Here is a 25409-nt window from a genome sequence, read left to right as displayed (position 1 = left end):
CCTGAGTATGTCTTGGACCTCCTTTCAATGACTTTTGGAGCTCGTCTCAGCCGTCCGAGTTTGAGCATATGCCCACCTCGCCATCCGCGTCCTAGTGTATTAAACCTTCGAGTCTGTTCCATAGTCAATGACTTTCTTTCCAGCTTCAAGATGTCTAATGCGCTCTCATCGAGTTTTGACTTTGCGAAATGTGTACTAGAATGATATATACACTGTCTGCATGCAATATTTTCCGCGCCTATGTATAAGAGACTAACGGGTAGTAGCAAAGAAGATGTCGAGGCCCCACCAATTGCCATGTTCCGCAACAACCTGGTAGGTTGAGTAACCCCATTGTTTACATATCTGGAGCTTATTTTCACGATCAGACCGCTTTGTCTCAGTACCGGAACCTTCTATTTGTTGCCTACATCGACAAAGTCTACGTCTATACGCCCAGCTTCCCCGAACAAACCATTACCCCTAAGCCAGAGTTTGTCATCGACCTTCCCAGAAGTCGGCCAGGTCTCAGAGGGTTTTTGGACCGAAGTAGACCACATGCTGTTAACCACCTGATCGTTGGTGAGATAGGTGATGAGGAAGTGGTCGTGGTCGCCTGCGACGACGGCGATGTTATCTCTTACAATTTGCGCTCTATATCTCTTGCAATCGACGAAGGGGCCGAAACTCTCATTGGACCCGATCCCTATGAGATTCAAAAACTCAAACGCTACAGAGAAAGCGGCTGGGCAAATCTCATTCTTCCTGTCGCTGATCCCCACAGGACTCCAGGCTTTCGCGTTCTGGCCGCATGGTTCCATGAGAATGTTGGTGCCAGTGCTTGGGGCCTTGCAACGCACAAAGGCACTAGGCTCCTGGCAGTGAGTTCGAATACGAGGGAGATTATCGTCTTTGCGCCTTCTCTCAGCCCGGACAGGAGTCTGGCTTCTTGTTTGACGCGTCCACCTCCAAAAACGATGGAAAGGTACACGGCTTGTGAGACAAGAAACTCAATCGCCTCGAGAGATCGGTCTCTAGGTAGAAAGGTCACTCTTCGAGGCCATGTGGCAAACATACCTAATATCGCATTCTGTGATAATAGTCTAGACCCTGAGGGGAGCTACTTGGCGAGCACAGACATCGACGGATGTACAATCGTATGGGATATCTGGGGTGGTACCCGGATCCTTGAGACTCTTGGAAGTGCTGGTCCTCGTAAGCCAAACAAAATTCTCGCTAGTCGCACTTTTACTCATTTCAGAGAATCAGATGCTCGAGGTTGGACTGTTGCTTGCTTGGATCCTCGAACTTCGAGACTTAGGTACGTTGTTCAGGAGTTGTGAGACGTAGTTTGAGGGTGGAGGAAGGGTTTCACACCACCCCCCCTTCTTGTTCCACTTCGGACGTGGTCCTTGTCGTTCGACTTCCTCACCCCTTTCTACCTCTCTACACTTGTATTTGGAGTAAATCTGAGGTCATTCTATGGGCTTCTGGCCCTCACTTCACCATTTCTTGCTATATGAGTTGAATGTATGTGACGACATGGAGTTCTACAGACGTGCCTTCCATCCCATCCTGTGATTGGATGGACTTCTCTCCGGTTTGGCTGACCGCGCTTGTACCATGACTCATTCCTCTCTAGTTATAAGGTTCCTTTCCCACATTATGGCTTCTCGGTGTTTAGAGAATTGAATCCAAGGCTGTAAAGGGCATGCTGACTCCGAAATCTTTATTAGCGAAGGTCCTGTCAATACATTCGGCTGTGCCTGCCGCGTGGATGAAAGCAATACCCTGATAGACAATTCAGAAGCGGGAGAAGTGGTTCGTAATAACTCACAATGGCATCCTGGATTCTCAGCTTTGGGCTCGGTGCCGGGAATGCTACCTGTTGGAACGGTACCTCCTGCCATCCAAACCGCAGTGCAAGGTGCAGCGGTCACAATTGCAGACCAAGATCTTGAGAGTGAAGATGAAGCTGGAGATGAAGCGGACGAGGAGATGGACGAAACTGATAACATCGATGACGCTTTCGACGAAGATGCTCTTGATGAGGGTGAAGAGGCCATTGTTACGGCATTCGGGGCAATTTCTCCTAATCTGTTGGTTCATACACTAGAAGCTGCAGAAGTTGAGCAATTACTCTCGGATGGAAATTCCATGTTGGAAGATGAAGACTCGGATCTTCCGGACCTGGAAGAGATACCTGCGGCAGACCAGACCAATCAACAGACGACCGAAGGTAATTTGTAGCTTCAGCACGATTTCATTTGGCTTGCTAACACTCGTCTACGCAGCGGCCGGAGAAGACTTGAAGACTCCATCTCCAAGGCTCAAGAAAGACATAGATCGGTTTCCGGACACCACACACACTAAGACCTGCCCGAGCTTCATCGATCTACCTTTCAACCTACTCCAAACCGATGAAAGAGATATCCACCTTTTTCGAGACATCCGTTTCGATGCTGACATGAAAAGACGCCCGCCAGACTCATCCCACAGCCAAGTGCTCTGCCAACAAGCGTTGAATCAAAAGATGCCACCAGGCTTCAATTACCTAACTCAAATGGAACGTCTCAACATGATCGCGCAAATCCCAGAATTGGGTGTCGTTGTAATTGGAAACCAAGTAGGCCGCGTGGGCATCTTGACAATGACAAGATGGGAGGCTCAAAAGCAATCAGGGTACAAGATCGAGTGTATCCTCCCTTTCAACTCTGAAGAAGGCAAGGGGTTGAGACCAAGGAAGCCGTTGATGGGTATGGCCGTTGGTCCCATCCAGGGACATGAAGAAGCTCTGCCGCAAGTCAGTCCGAGGATAGGAGCGCAATATCCAAGAAGGTTTCGACTGCTGATGATGTATTGCGATCATACAATCTTGAGCTACGAGATTTCTCGTCCGAACGAGGAAGGGGACGTAGTTGTGGTATGAGGAGATGATTAATAGGCGCATGAATGGCTCGATATAATTTCAGGAACAACCATGACGGAGACGACGAACGGGCAATTGGAAGCTCCTAGGTAAGGGTATGTGGCCGGCGCGTCAGGGCATTTGGGTCCTCAAGAGAGCGTTGAATACAACCTCCCACACGGCTTTGAAGTCAGCTCTAGTCCAGACCAGATAAGTAAAAGCGTCACACTACACTCCTGGCTTGGTCCCCTGACTCCCGGGAACCGTCATGCAGCCACTCCAACTATCGCCTCTTCTTCCTTCCCACCTCGTTCACTTGTCTCTGCTCTCTCCGCCTCTTCCTCCTCTCCTCCCAAACATTCCACCCACTCTCAGCCAAATCCTCCTCGACAACCAAATCTCTCCACCTCCCCATCCTTCCTGCCCAGCTATCCAACCCCACATCTACCCACCCTTCCCGCCTCGCCCACTCCGTAGCTCCAAACCAAGCTATCGCACAAGCACCACCCGCTACACATCCTACAGAGACTTGCGTTGGAGTATGATAATTGAGATAAATGCGACTGAGCGCGACGGATGCAGCGAGCGCCATGGTCAGGACGGAGAGGAAGGAGCGCTGAAGCAGATTCAGCGGCCGGTGGCTGTAGGGTAAGGGTTGGCTGGACGGAGATGATTGGGGAGGCGTTGGCGGGTTATGCCGAATCAGGAGGAAAAGGGAGAGGGAGATGGAGAAATAAGCGACGAATTGGGCGTGCGAGGAGGGCATGCCGTAGCCTTTGCCGTACATTTCTATAACCGACCGGTGTGTCAGTCTTTTTCCTCACGCTTAAGTGGTCCAACTCCAACGCAATCTTTTATAGAGTGCCGCAGCAATGCGCGCGCAATGAGGGTGCCTCCGTTGGACGTACGTTTCGGCCTCTCCTCCTTAATCAACCTCTTGAGCAGGAAATTGAGCGCCTCGCAGCCCATTTGTCCCATGAACATGAGGAGGATCTCCACTTCGCGCGTTGACCATATCAGGGTTACGTAGATGACGCAGAGGGATTGAGGAGCGAGCGCGAGCCAGGCGCATAGGTAAGATATGGGATCGTGAGGGTTCTATAGGACGATTGTGAGTGGGGATGTAGAAGTCAGGCAGGATGGATTAGAATGCGAGAGAAGAGTACTCACGTAGTGTACGTGCGTCAATGATAGGGACGCGAGTGGTGTGGCTTCCATCTTGCCCGCAAGATTGGAGGTGATAAGGTATGACGGGATATATAGGAGTATGCGAATTACTGGTCAACGCTAGTTCAACCTGGATATCCCGATCGTGACTTTGAGTCGGTGTACAGCCCCCAACGATTTGGCATTGTACCAGGATGCAGCAAACATGATTGCATGGACGCTCTGTTTGGTTTCCAATTTCGAGGACAGGATGGGCGCAAACGCGCATTGAACAAGCGCTTAGCCTCGGCGCGCTTGTGCCGCGACCGTTTCTTGGCGTTCTGGAAAATTAGTGAGTGACCATGAGTCACTTTTGCCACAAATGTGACTCTAAGGGCCCAGACATTATAGAATCGTCACTCGGCAACGTCTCTACTCCTGCTTCACTTGTCTGCCGTGTTGAACATCCAACAGCACGGGTACAAGAAGCGACTCATGTCTCCAAATCAAAACCCCAACTATGGCCGATGATCTTGAAGGGGAAGAAGATGAACGAACAGTCGAATTAGCGTCGCTCGCTGCTATATACCCTGAGTTGGTGCTAGATGAACCAGGTTCAGATCCCTTTTCTGCAACCATCTCAATCGAAGTTGAACCCGTCGAACCTTTATCGATACGGTTCCCATCCGCTGATGGTGCACCTCCAGTCGGGCCGCTTACCCCTCCACACTCAGTTATTGAAGAGATCTCCCAGCTGGAGATTGAAGAAAATGGGGTTGCTCCCCCTACAAACGAAGACGTTTACCGGATATCACACCTGCCAGCCCTGAACCTACGACTCTCCCTGCCTGAAGGATATCCGGCCGAGAAGCCGCCAGTGTTCTATCTGGAATCGCAGTATTCGTGGCTTCCGGAGCAAAAGTTGCAAGAGCTCAGAGAAGCGGGTCACTCACTATGGGAGGAGTTGGGCAGGGACCAGGTGGTCTTTTCGTACATTGACCATCTGCGAGAGGCGGCGGAGAGGGGATTCGATATGGCTCAGGCTGATGACCAAGTGCTGGAAGTCTCGCCTGATCTCAAAGTGTCGCTTCTCGATTTCGACCTGAATGCCAAGCGGGCAAAATTCGAGCGGGAGACCTTCGAGTGTGGCATTTGTCTAGGTAGGCCGTGTGAAGGGGAAAAAATGGATAATTGGCTGATAACATGGGCACAGATGCTAAGAAAGGAATCGTTTGTCACCGCCTTCTACTCTGCGGGCACGTCTTTTGCGTACCGTGTCTCCAAGACTACTACAACACCTGCATAATTGAAGGTGATATCGGAAGCGTCAAGTGTATCGCGCCTGACTGTGGCAAAGAACCTAGAGTAGGCCTGGCAGCCGATCAGATCCAGCCGAAGAAGGGAACGAAGGACAGCACGCTTGAACCAAGCGAGCTTTTACAAATCCCATTAGAGCAGGATACAGTCCTACGTTACATCAAATTGAAGAGGAAGAAACGCCTCGAATCTGATAAAAGGACAGTCTACTGCCCTCGCCAATGGTGTCAAGGACCAGCTCGTACCAGCAAAAGCAAACCCGATCCAGGGGGAGAAACCGAGGGCACAGACGAGACCGAGGAGCCTCAGACCTATGACCGCAATGGCCCCCCAGAGAAGCTACCTCCACCGGCTGAACGCCTCGCAATCTGTGAAGATTGCAACTTCGCTTTTTGCAAAGTCTGCAAAGCAAGCTGGCACGGCGAATACTTCACCTGCTTCCCACGCTCCCAATTCGAACTGACAGCCGAGGAAAAAGCATCTGAAGACTACATGAAGCTACATACACAACCGTGCCCTACATGCGATGCCCGAGCCCAGAAGACGCATGGATGCAATCATATGATCTGCTTCAAATGCGATACCCACTTTTGCTATCTCTGCGGGGCTTATCTCGACAAAGCCAATCCATACCAACATTACAACACCGTGAAAAGCGGCTGCTACATGCGCTTGTGGGAGTTGGAAAGGGGCGATGACGGGGAATTTGGACTTGGATTCGGTGGTGGGCTGGATGGATTACCTTTTGATGTCGACGATGATGAGGATGAGGATGACGACCCTGCTCCTGTGCCAGTCGCTGCAGTCGCTGCACAATTTGTACCACTTGCACCACTCGCGCCACCTGTACCATTTGGACCGCCAAGGCCTCAACCCCCTGCCATTCGGCCTGCTCGAGGTCGCGATCCGGGTCTCCAACGGTTCTTGATGATGGCCCGCGATGATGAGGAGGATGAGTAAGTGCAATTCGCCGAGCGACTCCCTGCTTGCCCTTGCCCTTCTTCGGGTCGCAAGACATGTCTTGCACGCAGCGGGCTCATGGTCATCCCCGAACTGTCTCGTAAGCCGGGGAGTATGTCTCAAAGAAATCGTGCTAACTCTTGAACGTGCAGGTGGGACAGTGACGACCTTTCTGACATCTCGGACGACGAGTGGGACGATGATGCGTAAACTGCTTATGGAGGATGGCTTGATAATGTGTTCATATTGTGGTTTGTTTCCGTTGTACATAACTTGCATAGCGGGCAGGTACCCGACCCGTATCATACAAGAAACCCGTGCCTGGTTTTGTCAACCGCACGTAGAAGGCTAACACCCAGCCGATGAAACAGCGAACCCCCAAAGAACTCAACCCGTCCCTACCCTTTCCATGCCCAGTCGCCATAGCTTCCACCGAAATCCCAACAAACGCCAACCCGTGCAATCGCCCTATCCCAAAGCCTCTTCTGACTCCCAGCCACACCAGATCCTCCACGCAACGCCGAAGCTGAGGACTCAACCCAAAAACAAACCCCCCGGCGAACGTCCCTGCGAGCTGTGCTAGCCGTAGTCGTAGGCCCTTGCTGAGGTGCCGCAGCGTTCATTTACGTTCCTTGTCTAGACGATCGTGAGCCTTGGGCTTCTGTCGTGTACGGTATCGGAAGCGTGGGAGGAGGCTTACTGGTAGGTGCGGCCCGATTCGTCCACAAGAGGTGGGATAGGACGTAGACGACCGAGATGCTGATGATGCCGTACGCAAAGACCGCTGCTGATTTCTCGTCGGCCGAGAGGGATTCTTGCATTGAGGGAGCTTTCGCGGAGAGGGTTTGGTGCGAGGGCGGGTAAGGGGATAGGAGACCGGGCTCAGGGATGGGCGAGAGGTTCGAATTGACAGATGCGCTTGGGGTTTGTGTCACTCGGAGGGGCTTTTGAGATTCGGGGAATGTTTTTGGGACGGGAAGGCAAAGGGTGAGGGGACAACGTTTTATACTCAGTCACGCGGAAAACAAGCAGTGCAAGGCAACAGCTTTGCTTGATCGTGGCTCATCATGTCTCAAAAGCACGTTTCAACGTGAGCATTAGGGTCACGAGGCCATCGCCATGCCAATTCACGTGGCTTGGATTCGAATGGTTGGCTAAGAATGCACGGATACGCGCTTGGTATTCCTCACAACCTCGCTTACGGCAACGAGGCGGTGTTTCGGTTTCAGACATCAACGACAAAATTCGTGCGACTTCAAGAAGGCCGCAGAAGTGGGGTAATTCCGCTCTGTGGTTTCGCAGGCCTGAGGGGAATGACACTCGGCAGGCAGATCTGAGGCGTTGCGCCCGTCGTTTTAAGGGCTCGAGGACCATGCAACCTTGAATTACACAGGCGTTAAGACAATCACGCTGCGGCTTGCAAGGGCTCACATTCATGGACCTTGACTCTTTCTGAAGCACAGAACGGGGATTTGGCTATCTCCCTAGCCAACCAGCTACACGAACGCCCACTCTTGGTGATCTGGTGTGACTCCGGGCAGAGACGCGGAAGGATCGCCCAGCAGGTGTCAGAGCATGCGCTTACTTCATATATAGCTTGAGATTGACGGAGTTTATGCTGTAGTAGCATACATATTACCCCGCTGCGGAGGTTGACAGCCATCGAAGTAGGCACCTTTGTCGAAGCAGTAGCAGCAGTAGAGCCTAGACTGTAATGTTGCTGTCGAGTTGGTAATCCCAAGTTGCTTTCTGCCAACATTTGAACATCTCTTCAAAGAAACATGCAATGGAAGGCACCCACGACCAGATGGCCGCACTGCCAAATTGCACATAGCCTAGAAATGGTAGACCTCGTGCGTGACTGGGGTCATGGTCGGTGTTGCCGAAGACCTCGTTCGTGGGTAGAAGACAAGCCGTCGAGTGAGGTGATATTCTTTGCGCTTGTCTGCAAACCCCAAAGCTGGCGCAAGTTGCTCTCTCAAGGAGACGTACATCCTAGTTATGCGTCTCCGGCAATTTTCAAGAAATGAATCTTCTGTTACTGCCGCTCCCTCTTTGACTACAGCCTGTATCACTACACATTGAAACACGGACAAGCTTCTAAAACCATCGAGATCGATGCGAGACAGTACTGCACATGTTTGTACGCTAAAATTTGGAGCGACTAAGCAAGTTCTTCGCATTATGCGTCTATCAGAACAGAGAGTATTGATTTCGTTGGCGTGACGAATGTTGGTGAGATTGGCCATTTGGAATTGAAGGCTGAAATGTTGGATATGTACAACAGCTACATAATTGAGCTGAATGTTTTGGGGACGTTCGTCGTAATTGAAAAACATTCGGTAGACCGCCTTTCTGTAAAGAATATCTCTCGCTTCCTGGTTCATTTGGTGAGAAGTCCGCATTATCGCGAGGCCACCGCATTGGAGAAGGTGGCTATAGACTTCATCCCGGATCTCTCTTGGGAGGGTCAGCAGGACAAAAGTCAACATGGCTGATTGGTGTATGCTTGATGCATCACTGCAGAGGATGAATGTACATTGGCGGGGAGGATGGAGTTGAGAAGGGGGGAAGCACTTGAATGGGTGGCGCTTGATCGCATATAGAATTTATGACGTAGCTTGCGTGCGAACACAGAAAAGATCTGGAAGTTTATGGCTGCATTCCTGTATGTGAGACTGGTAGTTGAAGGCCGCACGATGGAGTACGGCCAACAGCATGCGCGTGGCTACCCTCAGAGGCCAATATCCAAGATTTCGACCATCTGGGCAGACTTTATACTCTGCCAGATAGGCGTTGCTGTTGAACGAGAAGGAGAGTTGAATGCTCCAGAGCAGTCACCATCGCAGCATATCCGGCTGGTTTCGGGGATGCCTTCTGGAGACCATCTGTCTTACTTGAGGGATCTCTTTATGACACTGAGAGAATATGTCATCATCTTTGTGTGGTTTGCCACCAGAATCCTGGCCATGCCGTTCTTCAAGGTGTCGGTAACAGTGTCTGCCTCGCCATCAAGCTTCCCAACAATGCCATAATAGATCTCACGAGCAGAATCGTTCGCGGCGCTCAAGTCCACGTATATCCCATGTATATCGGCAGATTTGGCGTCGCCCAGGCCATTGTAGAACCCTCGTGGATCGTCTGTTCCAATGTTTATCCTCTGCTCTTCTATGACGAGGTAGACGTGACGAGGTTTGACGACCCTGGGTTTGGATTGAGCGGCGCTTGGAACGCATGGCTGGACAGTGACCACTCGCTTTTGTTGGACTCGTTTGATCGAAGCCGTATACCTCTCCGAATCAACCTCTCCATCTTCACAGCATCCACAGAGTTGCAGCATGCCATCTCTTGGATGCGGACGCCACTCGGATTCCCACCCATCGGCCTGGCTTTTACACCGTTGAAGAAAGTCCTTGGAAGCCGCTTCTTCGCCTTCCTTTTCAGTGGGAAACACACCAACTGTGGCATGGTCGTCTCCCATGCCCCAGGGTCTATGGTGCAAGATTGTCACTATGAAGGTGTATTCCAGTATGGACTCCTTCGCTTTAACCGCTCCTAAAACCCTTCCTTGCATGCCAGCACTCGAATTTCGGTGTCCTCTTCTTCCATCAGGTCTTTCTCCATGGCGCTCCGGCACGTCGTCAATTTCCTCATCTTCTGCCGACTCTTCTCCAGAACTCTTTCCAGACGTCTCGTCGGTGGACTCGCGCGTCAAATCAATGACCTTGCTTGCAGTGTGTCCGGCAGTCTGTTGACTCTTGGTGGATAAAGAGGGTTTGACGACGGCGCCATTGCGTCCTATTCGCGGAGGCATTGAGATGACGGTCCGTCAGATGGATCGCTTCACTCACGATCTCCTGCGGCGACGAAGTGGAACAATCTTGGCGCGTTAGCTCAGGCTAGCTGTTGCCGAGATAATCCGATCCAGATACCGGAAGAGATAGGGAAAATACGAGGTAGTACACGTAGTTGTATCAGTCCAAGAGTGCTGGGAAGAGCGACTCCGTGGTCGCGATGAGGATGAGGCGCGCCAAGTAGTTTCGCGCCAAGCTCATGAGGCGCCAAGACGCCAAAGCTTGACTTATCACGTGATCCTGAACATCAACAGAGATTGGAGAGATTGTTTATGCTTGGTTCTGAAAGAGAGCGATCGCAGAGCTGTTTGTTAGACACGTATGTCATATATTCGAATTGATGTTTTATGAGATTGCCACCCATATCTTGATTTCTTGATTCGCTATTAGTCCTCAGTCCTCAGACAAACCCCAATCGTCTATCAAATCACCGCACGCACAAATCCTGAGGTCTTCCCACAATTCTCTGCCATACAGGTACGGGAGCCTACGATAGCAAGTTCTTTCAGACTGCTGTCTCACACTTTTCCCCATATCCTCGGCGCGACAGTGCGCAAGATCCCTATCTACGATTCCCAGAGTAGGCTGGCACGCCTGGACCCGACCATCCTCGGGAACCCCTAATTTTGATGTCGTAGGGATAACTTGTACCGATACCCACGCCGGGACCCAATCATCCTCGGGCATCTTGATGCCGTGAAAATAAGTTGTACCGATGCGCCGTCAATGCCTCGAACCCTATGACCTCTCGCTTTGCAATGAAACGCCCTAAGCAGTACTTGGAGCCGGCACCTAAAGGTTTGAAGCTGGGACTACCACTTAGAGCTATATACGACGGTCGGCCTTGGACTCAGGCCCGAAGATAACGTCTTCGAGACAGAATTGACGGTAAGATGTCGCAAGGATCGTACCGCCGACGACGAGTCAGAGGGCAATCTCACCGACAGATGAATTGACCCTGGCTACGTGGAAGATATCGTCAAATGAGATGTCGGGGAGTGGCGGTTATTCGAAGAGATTCTGCATGTATACTTTGTGAATCCTGGCGATGCTAAAGGAGATCCCTTGAAAGTACTCAACGAAGTCGCGAGCATAGAACCGTTTATTGTAACATGCGCTCAGCTTCAACTTTGCCTGATGAGTCCATACGTATGCCATCAATCGGTGACTCAGAATCTCCACGCCCAGCCAGAAATCGTTAATCTGAACAGTCTCTCCATGGTTGTGAGCGATAACGTCATCAATGACACGCAAACTACTCAGGCTGGGCTCGTACTTCGGCAATGACACTGGCCGCGGTGGTCGTGTGAACAGCGTGTACACCTTTTCTATGTAGCAGGCTAGGAACCAAAAGAAGTCTCCTCCTGACCTGACGCATTTAAGCGCAAGCTGTATAGCTTTTAGAGCTGTGCAGCATTCGCTTGGGGACAGGAAAGGTTGACGACCACTGGAATTTTGGTATGGAAGTTCGATACAGCCTTCTTGGCACTGTTATACGGAGGCGGGCAGTATTTGCGCGGGTCAAAGTTCGAGAACGCTGTGTATCTATCCGCAGGATTTCCGGGATCCGCATTCCGCGAATTTATGTAAACAACAGCAGCGTGCGTGGCCGCTGTGGCACTGACGCCAGAAGCCTTGCATCGGGCGAGGATGGAAGATGTCGGTGGCCGATTGAACGTTATCTCGCAGCGTGCACTGCCACCAGGAGTTTGGGTTCGTGCTGGTGGGCAGCCCCATTGACGGTACGTTATTGACGAGTTGCAGGACAAGGTCTGTAGCAGACTGCTCCATTTCAAGCGTCACCTCCAAGGGAACCTTGACGGCTTCGGCCAGGCCGATGAAGAGATTTTGAGCCTCGTCTCCGAATTGGGTGGACCGTGGATGGGCGAGTGTTTTGAGGAAGTGGTTGAGTAGACGTAGAAATCCGATGCCATCGATGCGTCAATGAAACGAGCGGAAAAGGACTCTGAGGTATAAGGGAGATGATGCATCTTCGCTAGCTCAATCGAAGCTGATGCCTCGCACAAGCTGAATGCGGAGGATGCAACTTGCTCAGTGGTGAACGTCTTGGACAGCTAGGAATCGATGGTAGAAAGGGTAAGGACTTGGTAGTTGTAGGTTTCCCCTGACAATAGGCCGCAATATGAGAGAAGTCAGTACCGCAACATCTTCCAAGCGTGCCGTAGTGCTTGTTTGAGATCTTCAAGTGACGGGCTAAGACGAAGTCGAACGACAGCGCTAATGACAAAGTGCTCTCTGTCCAAGGTTGCACCGCTTGCGCTGGTAGCTTTGTAAGAACGCTCGAGGCTTTCAAAGGGTCGTGCGAAATGTCTGGCTGACGTCCCTGTATAAGACATTGTGGTGGCGAGGGTATCGGCAAAATGACCCAAAAACATGGCCTGAACGCTCATATTGGGGACTGAGACATGGACCCCATGTATAATTGCATAGCGCGTAGACAAGGAGTAGAACACTTACTTCGATCACAAGGTAGACAGTATAGTCAGCTTAAAAGAAAAGGATACGATGCTTCAGAGGCATGTCGTAGGAATTTCAGGCCACAGGAAATTTAATAAAGGATATATTATTTTGTAGCCGAATATTTTCCATCGAGCAGTATGGCCTAGTGGTTTACACTGGAACACCCAAGTTAAAACTGATGAGGCCTTACTCATCCAGCTTTGGCCTAGTACAGCATTGCCACTAACGTCGGTTCGAGGGTTTGCATCCAGATGAATATGCACAGTCTTTAATAAATAAAGCTGGAGCTCCTGTAGTCTGGGTGATTTTCCTTTTGCTCCTTGGTTCGATACCGACTCTGGGCCTTTTTATTTTCTTTTTGTTTTTGTTTTTGTTTTTGTTTTCTTCCAATGTGATCAAAATCACCCACCCACCACAAAAACTGATTATGGCTTCTTCACTTTTTACCACGTCGCCATTCTCTTCGGGCGATTTTTCCTTCCTCATGGTTGGCCCCGCCACCACACTGCCCATCGGCTAAAGAATCTTTAATAATCGCTTCGCCACCCCCCCCAGGTGCTCTTCGGGTTTCGTGCCGTTGTGTCATACTATTGGCATAAGAAGTCTTTCATTGGCCTGAAGCCATCTGCCCCGTCAGGTTCTACAATTAAATGAAACGTCCAATGCTCCATCTGAACCACGCCAGCTGCATTCTTCAATGGCGATCGATTCCATATTCTACTAGTAAACGTGAGAGCGTATTTAACTGCAAGGCATGGATTAAAATCTTAGTACGGTTCACGGTTGAATGCCGAAATAGCATCATCTGTGCCCCTGAGGCTCGACAAAGGCTAAGTGATGGGGTGACTACTTCTCCGAAATCATTTTGTGTTTCAAGCATCATGCCGCCACTCGCTTGGCTTGACACCAGCACCTCGTCTGGCTTTGGGAAACAATTCGTCCACAGCATCTTAGCAAAAGGGAATCATGTGATAGCCACAGCCAGACGAGGCCACGAGCGACTTCAACATCTCAAAGATGCAAGTGCTGCGATCCTAGACCTTGATGTGACCGCACCTCAGACCGAACACGATGCCAAGGTCGGAGAAGTGTTGGGTATTCATGGTGGAATTGACGTGCTCGTCAACAACGCAGGATACATCGAAGCCGCCCTCGTTGAAGAGCTCCCCAAAATCTCCCAGAGCCTACACTGGTGCAGTTGGGGCAGGTGCCCACTCCGCCGCCAAAGGTGCTCTCGAAAGTACGTCTCCTCGGCAGCCGCCCTCGGTGCTATTTCTACCTCGAATCTAGTTTGCTGATACAGTCAATGTCACAAGGCATGGTAGATTGTCTCCGAGAAGAGATTTCCCCGTTCGGTATCCAGTGCTGCCTCATTGTACCAGGCTATTATCGGACCAACATCTTCGCCCCCACCAACATCAAAATTGGCCAACTTAGCACTCCCTGATTGCGCAAAATTTAACAAGCTATACCAAGCTGAAGTCAATGCGTTGCACAACACCCAACAGGGCGATCCGAGGAAGGCGGCGGATCGCATCGTGGATATGGTACGGTCAGAAGGCAAGGCCGCAGGCAAGACCATACCTGCTATATTTCGCGTCGGTGCGGACGCGGTCGAAAAACTACGTGGTAATTGCTCGAAGAAGATGGAGATCTGTGATGAGTGGGAAGCTTTCAGCAACGATACCAAATTTGACCCCCAGGAGTGATTCCGAGGTCTTCCCGCCTGCCATCGAGATAGCTGCCAACAATGAAGTATTAGCAAAGACATTGGAAACCTTGCCTTCCTCCTAGTGATCATGAGTAGGGAAAAAGCCGCGAATGATGCACTGGGCAGGCTCAGTTACATGATATGCCACCTTGATGTCTATGTTTTTCAAAGATCCTGAAACATCAATCGGGCCAACCCTTTTCTCCAACCTCTTGACCCTCTTCTTTTTCTCGCTACATCAACCCAGCGATGTGGTAAAGATATGAAAATACCACAATGAATGCCACCGCTTTCAACGACGCAGATGAGTATTCAGCTCGGAGTCAAAGAGAACAAACTTCTCGCATTGGATGAGTCATGGTGGGACAAGACTTGCCAAGGTTCTTGATGCCGAAGCATCATTGCTGGACTAGCCTCTTTTAGAATTGGTCGAATGGGAATCTTTCGGTAGCCATGCACCGAGCTATTCGAGGGTCACAACAAATTCCAATGGTACTGCCTACATAGATAGTCACACCCCACATGCAATAAACCGAATCCATCAATTGCTTTGCCTATTATTGTGCTTCTATAAGGCTTAGGACCTAAAGGGAGAAGGCAGTCGAGATACGAGTGTGCTGTCCTGTAAATTGGAAATTTCGTACTGTTATAGTGAATATGTAGGAGGGCCTCCTTCTCTCCCGCAAAGCTGTGCTCATGTAAGATCTATTACTGAAACTTTCCGCAGCTTCGGTCAAAGTCCAGAATAGAAATTCAGTCAGAAACCACGCTCAGAACTCAAAGGACGGGTGTGGCTATTCTCTTGGAGGGTGAGGACGTCCATGCTTCACAAATCGATGTTAACAAATAGAGTGTGCTCATGTCACAGCTTGTGCTTCAGACGCGTCGAGTAACTGCCAATCAAATGGAACATCATCGTCACCAATGAGACCAACTAAAGATTGATCAACGAGACCCTGCAAGGTCGTCAGTAAGCCAGCGGTCATCAGCAGATTAGCAGGGACTCTCGGCTCACCCAATCAATGTTGTCGAACTCGCTGAAGACCGTGTTCAGAGTACTCGTAGAAGCGAAATCAAGTGGAGCGTAATTATTGGTAAGAAGCTCTTGGTCTGTAAGATCGAATTCGTCCATGTTCCACGGCGAGCTCTCCGGGTGGCTCACTGTTGCACCGAATGGTCCGTTCCCATTCATTGGGGTCTGCGTCATACTCGAAATCTTCTGGGGCGCTTTTCCCGGGAAACTTGGTCTTGGCACTTTCGAGAGCATGACAGCGAGAACGCTTGAAGCATACCGCGCATCCCGAGAGAACTCTCTGCGCGACGTCCAGATGCCATGAGAGTGTTTCAAAGCGTCGTATTTTTTGACTTGAGCCTCCATACCTTTTGCCGATGAAGTAGCCGACTGCTTGTGGAACTCGTAGAGGTCCAGGCAGGTGATCATTGCTGCCAAGAGGAAGTCATGGCATGAAAGACTCGAGAGCATCCATTTGTGGTCGTAAAATAGCCCCCCCGGTTGGCATGCTCCATGAAGCTCGGCTTGATGTTTCAGTATATGCAGAGCTGCGTCGCCACAAACCCTTCGGGAGTAGCCAAACGATGGGTCCGACCTGTCCTGGCTGAGATACTTTCGATGCAAGACGCAGATACTTTTCAGATACAACAGGTCAGAGTACAGCCTGTTCAGTATCATATAAGGCTGATCTGTGAATGACAAAGCCAAGGGTCTCATTCGAAGACTGGGAGGCACATCCTTGTGCGTCTCCTCAAGCTCAGCATCCAGTTTCATTGTATCTTCATACGATGAGATTTTGAATGAAAGTGCATGCCGATGAATGCGGCGGAATATCTTCGCTAGTCGACTTTTGTAACGATAGTATAACATTGGTGTTGAGTCAATTGGCGGCCGAGAAGGTGGGAGAGCTTTACAGTCCTCGTCAAAATCTGTATCGAAAAGGTTGCTTGGTGGCTCGGTATCACACTCTTCCTCGTAGATTACTGTGGGTAACCCAGCCTGGAAAGACAGCAGTAGGTCGAAGGCCTCTAGGATGCAGAAAGTCCTCCTCCTCATCTCCCCTTCGAATGGGGAAATGTTGACAAGATTGCCAGGATCTCTGTGGTATCCCATCTTCATAGCAAGGCGTGTACTAATTCCCATAATCATCCAGGCATCGTTGTCTTGTTCTTCCTTCTGTATATACTTGCATACTCCATATAACAGCACGGCCTCTACAGAATATGGTTTGGCTTTCTGATATCTGCCAGCAATAAGAGCTTGGCCGGCTCTCTTGAGGAACGTCGCTCTCGGAGGACTGTTCGAAGAACCAAGAACCTCTTGATCACCCCCTTCGTGAATTTGGGAACCGATATACAGTGCCGAAAAGAGCATTGAGATCCAGAGGAAAGAGACGGAAGAAGGTTCGACGGAAAATGATTCGTACTAGGCTTAATTAGTGCTCTGACATAGTATCTCGATTCGTATACTACGTGCCTCTCTGAGAAACTTCCCCGTATGAAGGATCGCTACATGGGTTAGCAGAGGGTTCTGGGATTGATGCGGCGTGCTTACGGGTCTGACTGTGCATTGAGTTGAAGTACACGGAAAGGAGCTTGTTCAATGTAGGTCTTGGTGGTAGGGAATTGCAAGCGTCCGTAAGTGTCATTGATTGGTTTGTGTCAAGTACAATGTCAGGACCATTGGAAGCAACGGGTGGTTGTATTTCTCCCGTATCACCCGGATGCTGCTCAAGAACGCCTTGTATGTCTCGAATCTAGGCTTAGTCAACTATGTATCCAGAGCTTTGTCCCGGCGTGAAACACCGACATTCTCTAGTATCGCTGTCCAATGGGTGGCGTTGACATAGCTTCTCTCTGGACCGTTCATGTTCAACTGTGCTTCCGGAGACGAATCCGAGGTTGGAGGCGGGAGATTGTTGAAGCGCTGGTCGGCTATCACAGCCTGAGGGGACATCTCGTTGCGAAGAATCTCCGAATCCTCTTTGGTCGTTCGCATGAGACTAGTGACCATCTCCTCTAGCTTCTGTAAGCGGAGCTGTGCTTCGGAATCTCGAGCTTCGCCTCCACGTCTATCGCGCCCATTTGTGGCGCCATTGGAATATGCGCACGAAGTCTCATCACCTCTCTTTGAGCATGACACGCACGGGATCTGTCGGTCACACTTCAGCCTGTAAGGACAGTAAGCGACCGATCACGAAAGTCGGAGTGCCAAGGAATACAAACTTTCGAGTCCTACAAGGTAAGCATGATACCGACTGACGATTTCGCTTCGCCACGTGAGACTGTGTGCCATCGTTCGTAGCATCACGCTTTGCGACTCGGAAAACATGCTGATGTTGAGACAGTCCAGACATAGCGCGTCGTAGCTGCGGAAGCTCTTGTAATATTCAAGATTGACTTATACCGCTATGGTCTCTTAATACGATATGAGAAACCACAAAAGAGTTGACCTGCTTAACCGGAAGGGCGCTTTTCTCTTCACCTGAGGTATGATAATGCGTTGCCAGTGAAATTGCACGCCATCTCAATTCTCGTACCCTCTATCAGTTGCAGCATTGAGATGTCACTAAGGTATATCATGGATTTCTATTGCATTGTGTAGGTGGTGAAGTAAAAGTACGTATGTCGTGGAGCACACAAAGAGGAACAGGGATAAAATGCACTTGTCTAGCGCCAATGCAGAATAGACCTCTCGAGACCCCACAGTAGCTCGACAGATTGTACGATTACAACATAGACGGCGGGAGCGCAGCTGCAACATAGTCCCAGCTTCTTTCAAAGTGAGCCTTCAACAATGGTAGAGTGAAGGATTACCATCAGGAACCAGGACCAGTAATCTAGAGTCTAATCGCTCAGTACGAGCAGACCCGGTCCACTGCATGCTTTTCCTCTACAGAAGAGCTAGACCTTCACTTGCAACCAGCAGCCTTGGTGGAACCCTACTCAGACACGCCTACGAGGTTGAGGTCGAGGTCACCGAGAGGAGACCGAGGCAGCCGCACTAGGCACGGAGAAAGGCTGAATGCGCGAGAAAGCTTGTGATCACTGGTAACAGAAGCGGTAATACCTGTAGATGCTGTATGCTTCTGGGATGATCCTTGTCTACACCTGGTTGATCAGCTATGATGGCCTTGGCTCTCTGCGCCTTGAGACCCAATCTCCGATTATTGCCACGCAAGGGATATTTGGAACGTACAGAACTAAAGCCTGGATATGGTTAGATCGAAAGCTCCCATCCCCTTGCTCCGCTTCGCTGTACAGCACAGCAATCCTCAATATCCCGGCACGGAGTTGTTAGCCACATCCAAAGCTCCCAGTCCTCAATATTCAATCTATGGTAATACTTCTCACGGGCGGCACGTGCAAGACTTCCAAACACGTTGCGCCTTTGCAGGATGCGAAGATTCCCTTCCTCTTAGCCTCCCGTAGAGCTGAGGCCGCAGCTCCGGCCGCAATGCCAGCGACAAAGTATGACTGGCTTGACTGCTCAAGTCACGAGAATCCATTCCAGCACGTATTACCTAATGGAGCGAGCATTTCCGTTGTCTATCTCATTGCTCCTGGGTTGCAGGATCCTGCACCTTCAATGAACGCTTTCCTCGATCTTGCAGTCGAGAAGCATGGTGTCAAGCGATTCGTTCTCCCGTCTGGTAGCTCACTGACGAAGGGTAGGTATTACACAGGGCAAGTGTGGCAGCACCTGGAGGACATCGGCGTTGATCATACTGTGCTCCTAGCTGCATGGTTCACAGGTACATTTCTTCCTTGACGCTCCACACCTGAAGGGAATGTATCATATTTATCAACAGCCTTGTAGAGAGTTTCTCGAATTTTTCGCATCCGATCACCATTAAAAATGAGAGTAAGATCTACACCGCTTGTGAAGATGGCAAGATCCAATTCGTCAGCGCCACGGATATTGCGACTGTCGCCTTCCATGCGCTCACAGATACGAACCCGCACAATACCGACTATAGGATCCTCGGTCCTGAGCTATTGGCCTACGATGAGGTATATTCCCAACTTTTTGGCTTATTAAGTGACGTTATCGCAAACTCTGACAATGTCCATGCAGATTGCGGCCAAAATCAGCAGCGGGTCGGGACGCAAAGTCGTGGATGTCAAGAGCTCTGAGCAAGAGAGGGTACACAAATTCATGAGCATGCACATGCCGGAACAGTTCGCGAGGTTCATGACCTCCCTCGAAGTCTCGAGTGCAAATGAAACGGAGGATAGGATGAATGATGTCGTAGAGAATGTGACGGGACGGCCTCCGCAGGGCATGTGTCAAACATGGACAGGGTGAAGACGTGGGGCAAAAAGCTGAGATGGGGCTTTTGCATGGAAGAGGAAGTCACGAAACTCAGAGCCTACCTTGTAGCACATGTGGGAAGCTTGGATATGGGACTGATCACGCAAGGCTTATGAGTAGCTGATCGAGGCCTCAAACCCGCCGTACTGACATGTTGTTACAGAAAATCGGCGTCCTTTGTAGCAGAGCAGAACTGGAAAGATCATGAGGATCTGGAAACAAGACTCGAAAAGTCTCATATGGAACTAGTCTGTATGCGACATGACCTGCAAGCAAATACGTCGCTGTCTCGGGACAACAACCCCATTTTGAGCAGATTATCCGGCCTTATTATTCGGTAGGTCCTTGATGATGTAAGGCTCTGTTGCACGGCTTGACTTCACTCACAGGGACATGATTCCGCAGTTGAAAACCCTGGTAGATCTTGCCAGCAAGGTCTGGCAGTCGAACGTGCAAATCATTAGCTTCATCGTCAATCTACAAATGTCCAGTCCTTCTCCAGAGCTGCGTTACACATGGGTCCAGGAACCGACAAGATTCGAGGATGCAATGGGACGGGTCATCCCAGTTCCTTCCGAATATAACAGGGGGGCATGTAGATCTCTTTCCTCTAATATTCTGACACATTACTCATATTTTCTTTCGCAGAAGTTAGAGGCCATCATCACGGCCCAATTCGATAACGAACCTGGATACAGAAAGGTTTGTGCCGGCGAGTAAAATAACCTGGATACGCGGACAGCTCACAAGTCATTTCCCGTGCCGAGAGCGAGTAGTACTAACTCTTTGCGAGGCAAACGGTGATGATGTAGAATGCATGTAGATTCAGTGGGGGGCCATCAGCTATTATGTAGCTGATGGAGAACAAAGCACCTATCTATTTCTAACTACAGAAAGGAACAAGATGGAATTGCATAAGATATAGGAAGGACGCAGCATAGAAGGAACTAGACACGCTGATACTAACACCTGGACTAAGCATTACAATGGCGATCATCGTCGGGCAGTTCCACTCAGGGTAATCTAACCGCTGCCCGCGGCCTGGTTGCAAATCTGATGAACTCACTAGCAATGAGTCAGGAGGCAAGATTTGGTATGCCTTACAAGACTCCTGCATTCTGCTTAGACCAAAGCTCTGTAAATTGATTGCACTGCCAAAGCCGCATCTGCAGGGCCTATTTTGACCTTGCTCCCACTTCCGGTATAAGGTCGTTATGCGTTGTAAGATTCATTCCTCAGCTATCACACAGCTTGGACACGAAAGTGTTTCAATATTTTGGCAGCTTATGCCGGTACTGAGGCCCAAAACTGTCGTAAGAAAATCGAGTTGAGCAGTCTTTTTCAAGAATTTCTGTACACAAGAGCATGAACGACGTCGTTGAATCCAAGTTGTTGTAAATTCTTCGGCTGCAGTTGAAAAGCAAACAAACACAAGAAAGGCGACATTGAACTGGCGACCCGAATGGTGACAGCCTTCCCAAAGCACGCTTCATGTCGATGCTGGCGCTAAAATATGTAGCTTTGCAGGGTTCTCCCAGTTGGAATTATGGATTCCACCGACTCGCCACTTATGATCCAGTGAAGAGTCGTCATGATCAGCTAATTCCAGCCTCAATATTCCGGACATACACATTTAACGATGAGAACAGTTTTCTTGCCACTACAGCTTTCCAAGTATAGTTTCCGAGCCCTATTGGCGGGCTGGAACCGATGTTGCGTCTACTGATTACACGATAGCATTACTATAGTCTTCGTTGGAAAATTTGAGGGACGCCCTTTCACCATACAGGCTCTTCGAGTAGGTTGCCCACAGTCGGTGCCTCTTCTATTATCGCACGATTCACCGAGGCCATTGTTCAAGGTAGAAAACTCGGTGTTTGATTCAAGGGCGACTCGGTGTGATTAACAATGTCAACCACTGAAAGAGGCCATGCTCGTCGCAAGACAAGCACTATTCAAGGCCCCTCCTTTCAACCTCAAAGAAGCGGACAAGGCCCCTTTTTAGGCTGTCAAAGGTCTTGGTTGCACGGACAAAGCGAACAGGTTTTGACATGCCGCCAACATCAGCCCTCTTGTTCCCCTAATAACAAAGAAACACGAACAGTGTCCCCCTGATAAAGCCTTGATCGGTCGCCTGAGACTTTTGACTCACTGCCCCCTCTAGTGGAGCAACGCTACAGTATCATGTCGTCCTTCATCCTACCTCGTCCAGCGCCTTCGTTGCCGGTCAACGAAACCGCCCAGCTCTCCCCCATGCACTCCCCTAGCGACCCTTCCAAAACCTTCTCAAGCATAATCAGCCACTTGAATTTCGCGCACGACAGTTCATGCCTAAAGCTGGACGTGCCAAAGCCTTCATCTGATCGCCCGGTCTCCAATCAAAGTTGCGATGTACAGATGTTTCTGGGTGATACACCGCGCCTAGCGACCCCACGCACCTCGGTGAATTTGAAAGACTTTTCGAAGACAAATTCCACCATCATGAGCCATTGTAAGCTTCCGCCCTCAGCCCCGACCTCCTGCAAGCCCACGCCAAGAGTTTCGCACCTCGAGATCCCCTCAGCTGGCCCCAAGCCTGTACCAAGGCCCAAATCCGAACGGCAACCACCTTCCAAAGCCCCCGTAAGGCCCGAATACACGACCCAACCGTCCGCGCAAACCCGCTACGTCGACATGCTCTTGGGTCTGGATACTATACCCCGCTCCCACAACCTGTTCGCCTCGTTCAGCACCTGGATCCTCCTCGCCGGCTTCATCGTCGTCCCGGGCACCTTCGTCAGCGTCGAGGATAACAAGAGGCTTCAGAAGGACGCCAAGGATAGCAGGGTGGACCATGCGGTGCTGAATACGGTCAAGCACGCTTCTCTGATCTGGGTCGCCGGTTCCTGCTGTCTCGTCGGCGGGGCGGGCATGGTGTGGCTTTGGTGGCGGTGGAGGAGGAATTATGTTTGGTTGATCAATAAGATCTTCTTGTAAGTGCCTCGTCTCGCTTTTGAAATTCGTTTTCTCGAGAAAGGACTCTCTGAGCTAACGTTGTGACGATAGGGTCGGGCTCCTCAATTCGACCGCTGGGCTGATCTCCACGCTCATCAACGTCTACTCGCAGCAGGGCGGTAGGTTCTCGATCACGGCCAAGATCACGGTCGGCGCTACCGCGTCGTGTACCGTGGTCACGGCCCTCTTGTACTTTCTCTACAATTTCTGGGCATTGCAGAGTGTGAGGAATAAGCATCAGAAAGAGTTGGAGCTCGAGTCGGGGCAAAGGGTGGGCAAAGTGATATAAACGGCCGGACAGTGCTGCGCATAGGTAGGGAATTGATAGCTGGACGATGGATCGGTCAAGAGCCCATGTTGTGCGTCTTTGAAGTTGTGGATAGCGTATGGGTTTGCGCTCAAGTGGATATAACTCTGCATCTACAGGCAGCTGATGAAAAGTTTCAGGGATTCTGCCGTAGTGAATCCCACTTCACCAGAACCCCAGGAATCCATGCAAGTTCCTGAGAGGTTCTGCAATCTACCGCCTAAGTTTTTATCATCCGAACTCAGCGAGATCGGAGTGACAAGCTCGTGTACGCTCACATTTGAGACTTCAAAGACGCCGAGCAACGGCGCACAAAAATGATAATATACGAAAGAGAACACTTTTTCTGATTATCCTTATCTTCAAGTGTAACATTCCCCGCTCTACTGCATCTGACAATGGCAGCGATACTAGGATTTCGCCTGCAAAGTCGCTGCCGCGATAGAGACCTGAGCAACTGCTTTTGTAAGAATACTAGACCATCTCCAACCTTTCGAATTTTTCAGGTAACAAACTGCATTGCGTTACCGGTTCGCTGATAATCTTACATTCCATCGTGGGCCCTTGGCATACATCCGGTCTCGCGAGGTGGGATACCGAAGGTGGGGTGTGAGATGTGGTAGGGCACGAGGAGTCCGATTCGAGGGGTGAGAAAGTGTCGAAAGTGTCGATGATGGGCCAGATGCTGGGCGGGAAGAGGCATCGAATCAATCTCTGTGGTGGACGATGCCATGGAGGATGTCACTCAGCGGCTGTCAGCTTCGACAGGCTTTCCTTCTTCATGTTTGCAAGTCTGCAGAGAGAAGTAGTTTCTTGCCTTGTGGATTTGTACACTATCGTAAATCCAAGAGATTTTCCTTTCGAATGGCGGACTCATTAGTGAAGCATGGATTGTAGGATCTCTAGAAAAATCTACTACTCCGCTGCGGTGCAGATTCAGGACGCGATGATGATGGGTGGTAATTGTCCTCAATACTCGTTCGGACATCTCTAATCTAGAAACCCATGATCCAACACTGAACATGTACTCAATCACGGATTTATGACTTGAATATGTAAGGTTGGCACCGGTCATTGTTGTCATCCACCGCTTCGTAGCTCCACGAGCAGGTGAACCAACCAACACCTCCATCGCTCTTGCCGAGTTTTTCCCTGTTTTCATTCCTTGTAGGTTTACTACCATTGCATGAGAGAGCGATCCCCGCTCGCTTCGAATACTTCGCCTATCGATCATTGCGGCACTGGGTCGTTAGCGACAACGCCCCCTTGGTTGGCTTCCAGGTGGGCACGCGGATGAAATTCCAAGTTCTTGCGGGTAGGGTCAACGTCTTCACGCCGGGTACTTGGACCCAAGTCCTTTTCCAAGTGTTTGACGGCTCTCAAGATAGAAATAGCCTTTAGCCGGCAATGTAAGGGTTGCTGTTCTCCAACAAGCATCGGACCTTTATAATGAATTTCCAAGATGACCCGTAAAAATCCGTTGAGTGTACGGAGCTGGCCCAAGATCTTCTGAAGATGTGGCTTGATGTTGAAAGGATGGTAGTCTTCCGTACAGAGAAACACCACTCGGCACGTCTGTCGCAGGACAGTGGAGCCACTGAATTTGAGAATTGGATCAGTGGTGTCTCCCCAACATCGACCATTCATTGAGGATCCCATCACTATCTCAATATCGACGTTCTGAATCAAGGCAGCAATAGGCTCCTGGAGATTGATTGCGGGTCTGTACTTCGTGAAATCCTCGATGAGATGACAGACGCGACGTTTGTAAAGGAAGTTGATGCCTTCTTCGTGTAATTTCCTCGAGGTTCGAAGTATCTTGAGATTGCCAGATGAGATGACGTCGTCGTAAACCATGTCGCGGAGCTCGCGAGGTATGGTGTAGAGGTAGCATGGCTTCGAGGGGTCGTACGTGTAGGACGGAAGGGGGAAGACGTCGAAAGGGTCATCCATAGCCGCAGAGAGCTCCGTGAATGCCATGGCAAGATGTTCGGAATTCAGGAGGTGAGCGGTGTGTGGCATATTTTCCATGGGCTCCATGCCGATCACAGCTCTGTCGGTCAAGAAAGTACGGTCCGCGTGAGGTTGCGCTGACTTGATCGCGAGTTCTTGGAAGACTTTGTGAGAGGCGGATTCTGTGTCCTGCTTGATGTTGTCAAGCTTGGCGAGTTCTGGAATGACTGATGAAGCCATTGGAAGATGAAGTGAGAAGGATGCTCTCAAATGGAGTTGTATTGAAATATTTTTTTTTTTTTTTTTTTTTTTTTTTTTTTTTTTTTTTTTTTTTTTAATTTTTTTTTTTTTTTTTTTTTTTTTTTTTTTTTTTTAATTTATTTTTTTCAATTTTACTTTTTTTTTTTTATTTTTTTTTTTTTTTTTTTTTTTTTTTTTTTTTTTTTTTTTTTAAAATATATTTTTAAAAAAAA

The 25409-nt window shown here is 49.9% G+C and overlaps 12 protein-coding genes across 12 annotated transcripts; 7 read left to right on the top strand and 5 right to left on the bottom strand.

Moving 5' to 3' along the window:
* Nucleotides 1-200: 200 nt before the first annotated feature.
* Nucleotides 201-2908, top strand: HO173_000095 (uncharacterized protein; the record flags this gene model as incomplete). Its single annotated transcript, XM_037302046.1, has 5 exons — nucleotides 201-214; nucleotides 267-315; nucleotides 369-1300; nucleotides 1716-2218; nucleotides 2274-2908. 5 exons carry the CDS (start codon nucleotides 201-203, stop codon nucleotides 2906-2908), a joined length of 2133 nt encoding a protein of 710 aa, XP_037170625.1.
* A 262-nt stretch (nucleotides 2909-3170) lies between these two features.
* Nucleotides 3171-4105, bottom strand: HO173_000094 (uncharacterized protein; the record flags this gene model as incomplete). The annotated part of the gene is made up of 3 exons (XM_037302045.1): nucleotides 3171-3676; nucleotides 3796-3985; nucleotides 4058-4105. 3 exons carry the CDS (start codon nucleotides 4103-4105, stop codon nucleotides 3171-3173), a joined length of 744 nt encoding a protein of 247 aa, XP_037170624.1.
* A 448-nt stretch (nucleotides 4106-4553) lies between these two features.
* HO173_000093 (uncharacterized protein) lies at nucleotides 4554-6520 on the top strand (the record flags this gene model as incomplete). The annotated part of the gene is made up of 3 exons (XM_037302044.1): nucleotides 4554-5193; nucleotides 5247-6306; nucleotides 6463-6520. 3 exons carry the CDS (start codon nucleotides 4554-4556, stop codon nucleotides 6518-6520), a joined length of 1758 nt encoding a protein of 585 aa, XP_037170623.1.
* Nucleotides 6521-8145: 1625 nt separating this feature from the next.
* On the bottom strand, nucleotides 8146-8802 carry HO173_000092 (uncharacterized protein; the record flags this gene model as incomplete). The annotated part of the gene is made up of 1 exon (XM_037302043.1): nucleotides 8146-8802. One exon carries the CDS (start codon nucleotides 8800-8802, stop codon nucleotides 8146-8148), a length of 657 nt encoding a protein of 218 aa, XP_037170622.1.
* Nucleotides 8803-9203: 401 nt separating this feature from the next.
* On the bottom strand, nucleotides 9204-10124 carry HO173_000091 (uncharacterized protein; the record flags this gene model as incomplete). Its single annotated transcript, XM_037302042.1, has 1 exon — nucleotides 9204-10124. One exon carries the CDS (start codon nucleotides 10122-10124, stop codon nucleotides 9204-9206), a length of 921 nt encoding a protein of 306 aa, XP_037170621.1.
* A 1690-nt stretch (nucleotides 10125-11814) lies between these two features.
* HO173_000090 (uncharacterized protein) lies at nucleotides 11815-12078 on the top strand (the record flags this gene model as incomplete). The annotated part of the gene is made up of 2 exons (XM_037302041.1): nucleotides 11815-11877; nucleotides 11929-12078. The coding sequence occupies 2 exons, from the start codon at nucleotides 11815-11817 to the stop codon at nucleotides 12076-12078; spliced, it is 213 nt and encodes a 70-aa protein (XP_037170620.1).
* Nucleotides 12079-13716: 1638 nt separating this feature from the next.
* On the top strand, nucleotides 13717-14092 carry HO173_000089 (uncharacterized protein; the record flags this gene model as incomplete). The annotated part of the gene is made up of 2 exons (XM_037302040.1): nucleotides 13717-13885; nucleotides 13962-14092. The coding sequence occupies 2 exons, from the start codon at nucleotides 13717-13719 to the stop codon at nucleotides 14090-14092; spliced, it is 300 nt and encodes a 99-aa protein (XP_037170619.1).
* A 97-nt stretch (nucleotides 14093-14189) lies between these two features.
* Nucleotides 14190-14354, top strand: HO173_000088 (uncharacterized protein; the record flags this gene model as incomplete). Its single annotated transcript, XM_037302039.1, has 1 exon — nucleotides 14190-14354. One exon carries the CDS (start codon nucleotides 14190-14192, stop codon nucleotides 14352-14354), a length of 165 nt encoding a protein of 54 aa, XP_037170618.1.
* An 859-nt stretch (nucleotides 14355-15213) lies between these two features.
* Nucleotides 15214-17724, bottom strand: HO173_000087 (uncharacterized protein; the record flags this gene model as incomplete). The annotated part of the gene is made up of 6 exons (XM_037302038.1): nucleotides 15214-15312; nucleotides 15372-16793; nucleotides 16845-16876; nucleotides 16923-17124; nucleotides 17178-17538; nucleotides 17594-17724. The coding sequence occupies 6 exons, from the start codon at nucleotides 17722-17724 to the stop codon at nucleotides 15214-15216; spliced, it is 2247 nt and encodes a 748-aa protein (XP_037170617.1).
* A 980-nt stretch (nucleotides 17725-18704) lies between these two features.
* HO173_000086 (uncharacterized protein) lies at nucleotides 18705-19676 on the top strand (the record flags this gene model as incomplete). Its single annotated transcript, XM_037302037.1, has 3 exons — nucleotides 18705-19122; nucleotides 19188-19381; nucleotides 19446-19676. The coding sequence occupies 3 exons, from the start codon at nucleotides 18705-18707 to the stop codon at nucleotides 19674-19676; spliced, it is 843 nt and encodes a 280-aa protein (XP_037170616.1).
* A 2190-nt stretch (nucleotides 19677-21866) lies between these two features.
* Nucleotides 21867-22965, top strand: HO173_000085 (uncharacterized protein; the record flags this gene model as incomplete). The annotated part of the gene is made up of 2 exons (XM_037302036.1): nucleotides 21867-22654; nucleotides 22728-22965. The coding sequence occupies 2 exons, from the start codon at nucleotides 21867-21869 to the stop codon at nucleotides 22963-22965; spliced, it is 1026 nt and encodes a 341-aa protein (XP_037170615.1).
* Nucleotides 22966-24213: 1248 nt separating this feature from the next.
* On the bottom strand, nucleotides 24214-25176 carry HO173_000084 (uncharacterized protein; the record flags this gene model as incomplete). The annotated part of the gene is made up of 1 exon (XM_037302035.1): nucleotides 24214-25176. The coding sequence occupies one exon, from the start codon at nucleotides 25174-25176 to the stop codon at nucleotides 24214-24216; it is 963 nt and encodes a 320-aa protein (XP_037170614.1).
* Nucleotides 25177-25409: the final 233 nt, after the last annotated feature.

Source organism: Letharia columbiana, assembly GCF_014066305.1.
Source record: "Letharia columbiana isolate WasteWater2 chromosome Unknown Sc0000000_s0, whole genome shotgun sequence".
NCBI classification, from domain to species: Eukaryota; Fungi; Ascomycota; class Lecanoromycetes; order Lecanorales; family Parmeliaceae; genus Letharia; species Letharia columbiana.
This window is presented reverse-complemented; position numbering and strand designations above follow the sequence as displayed.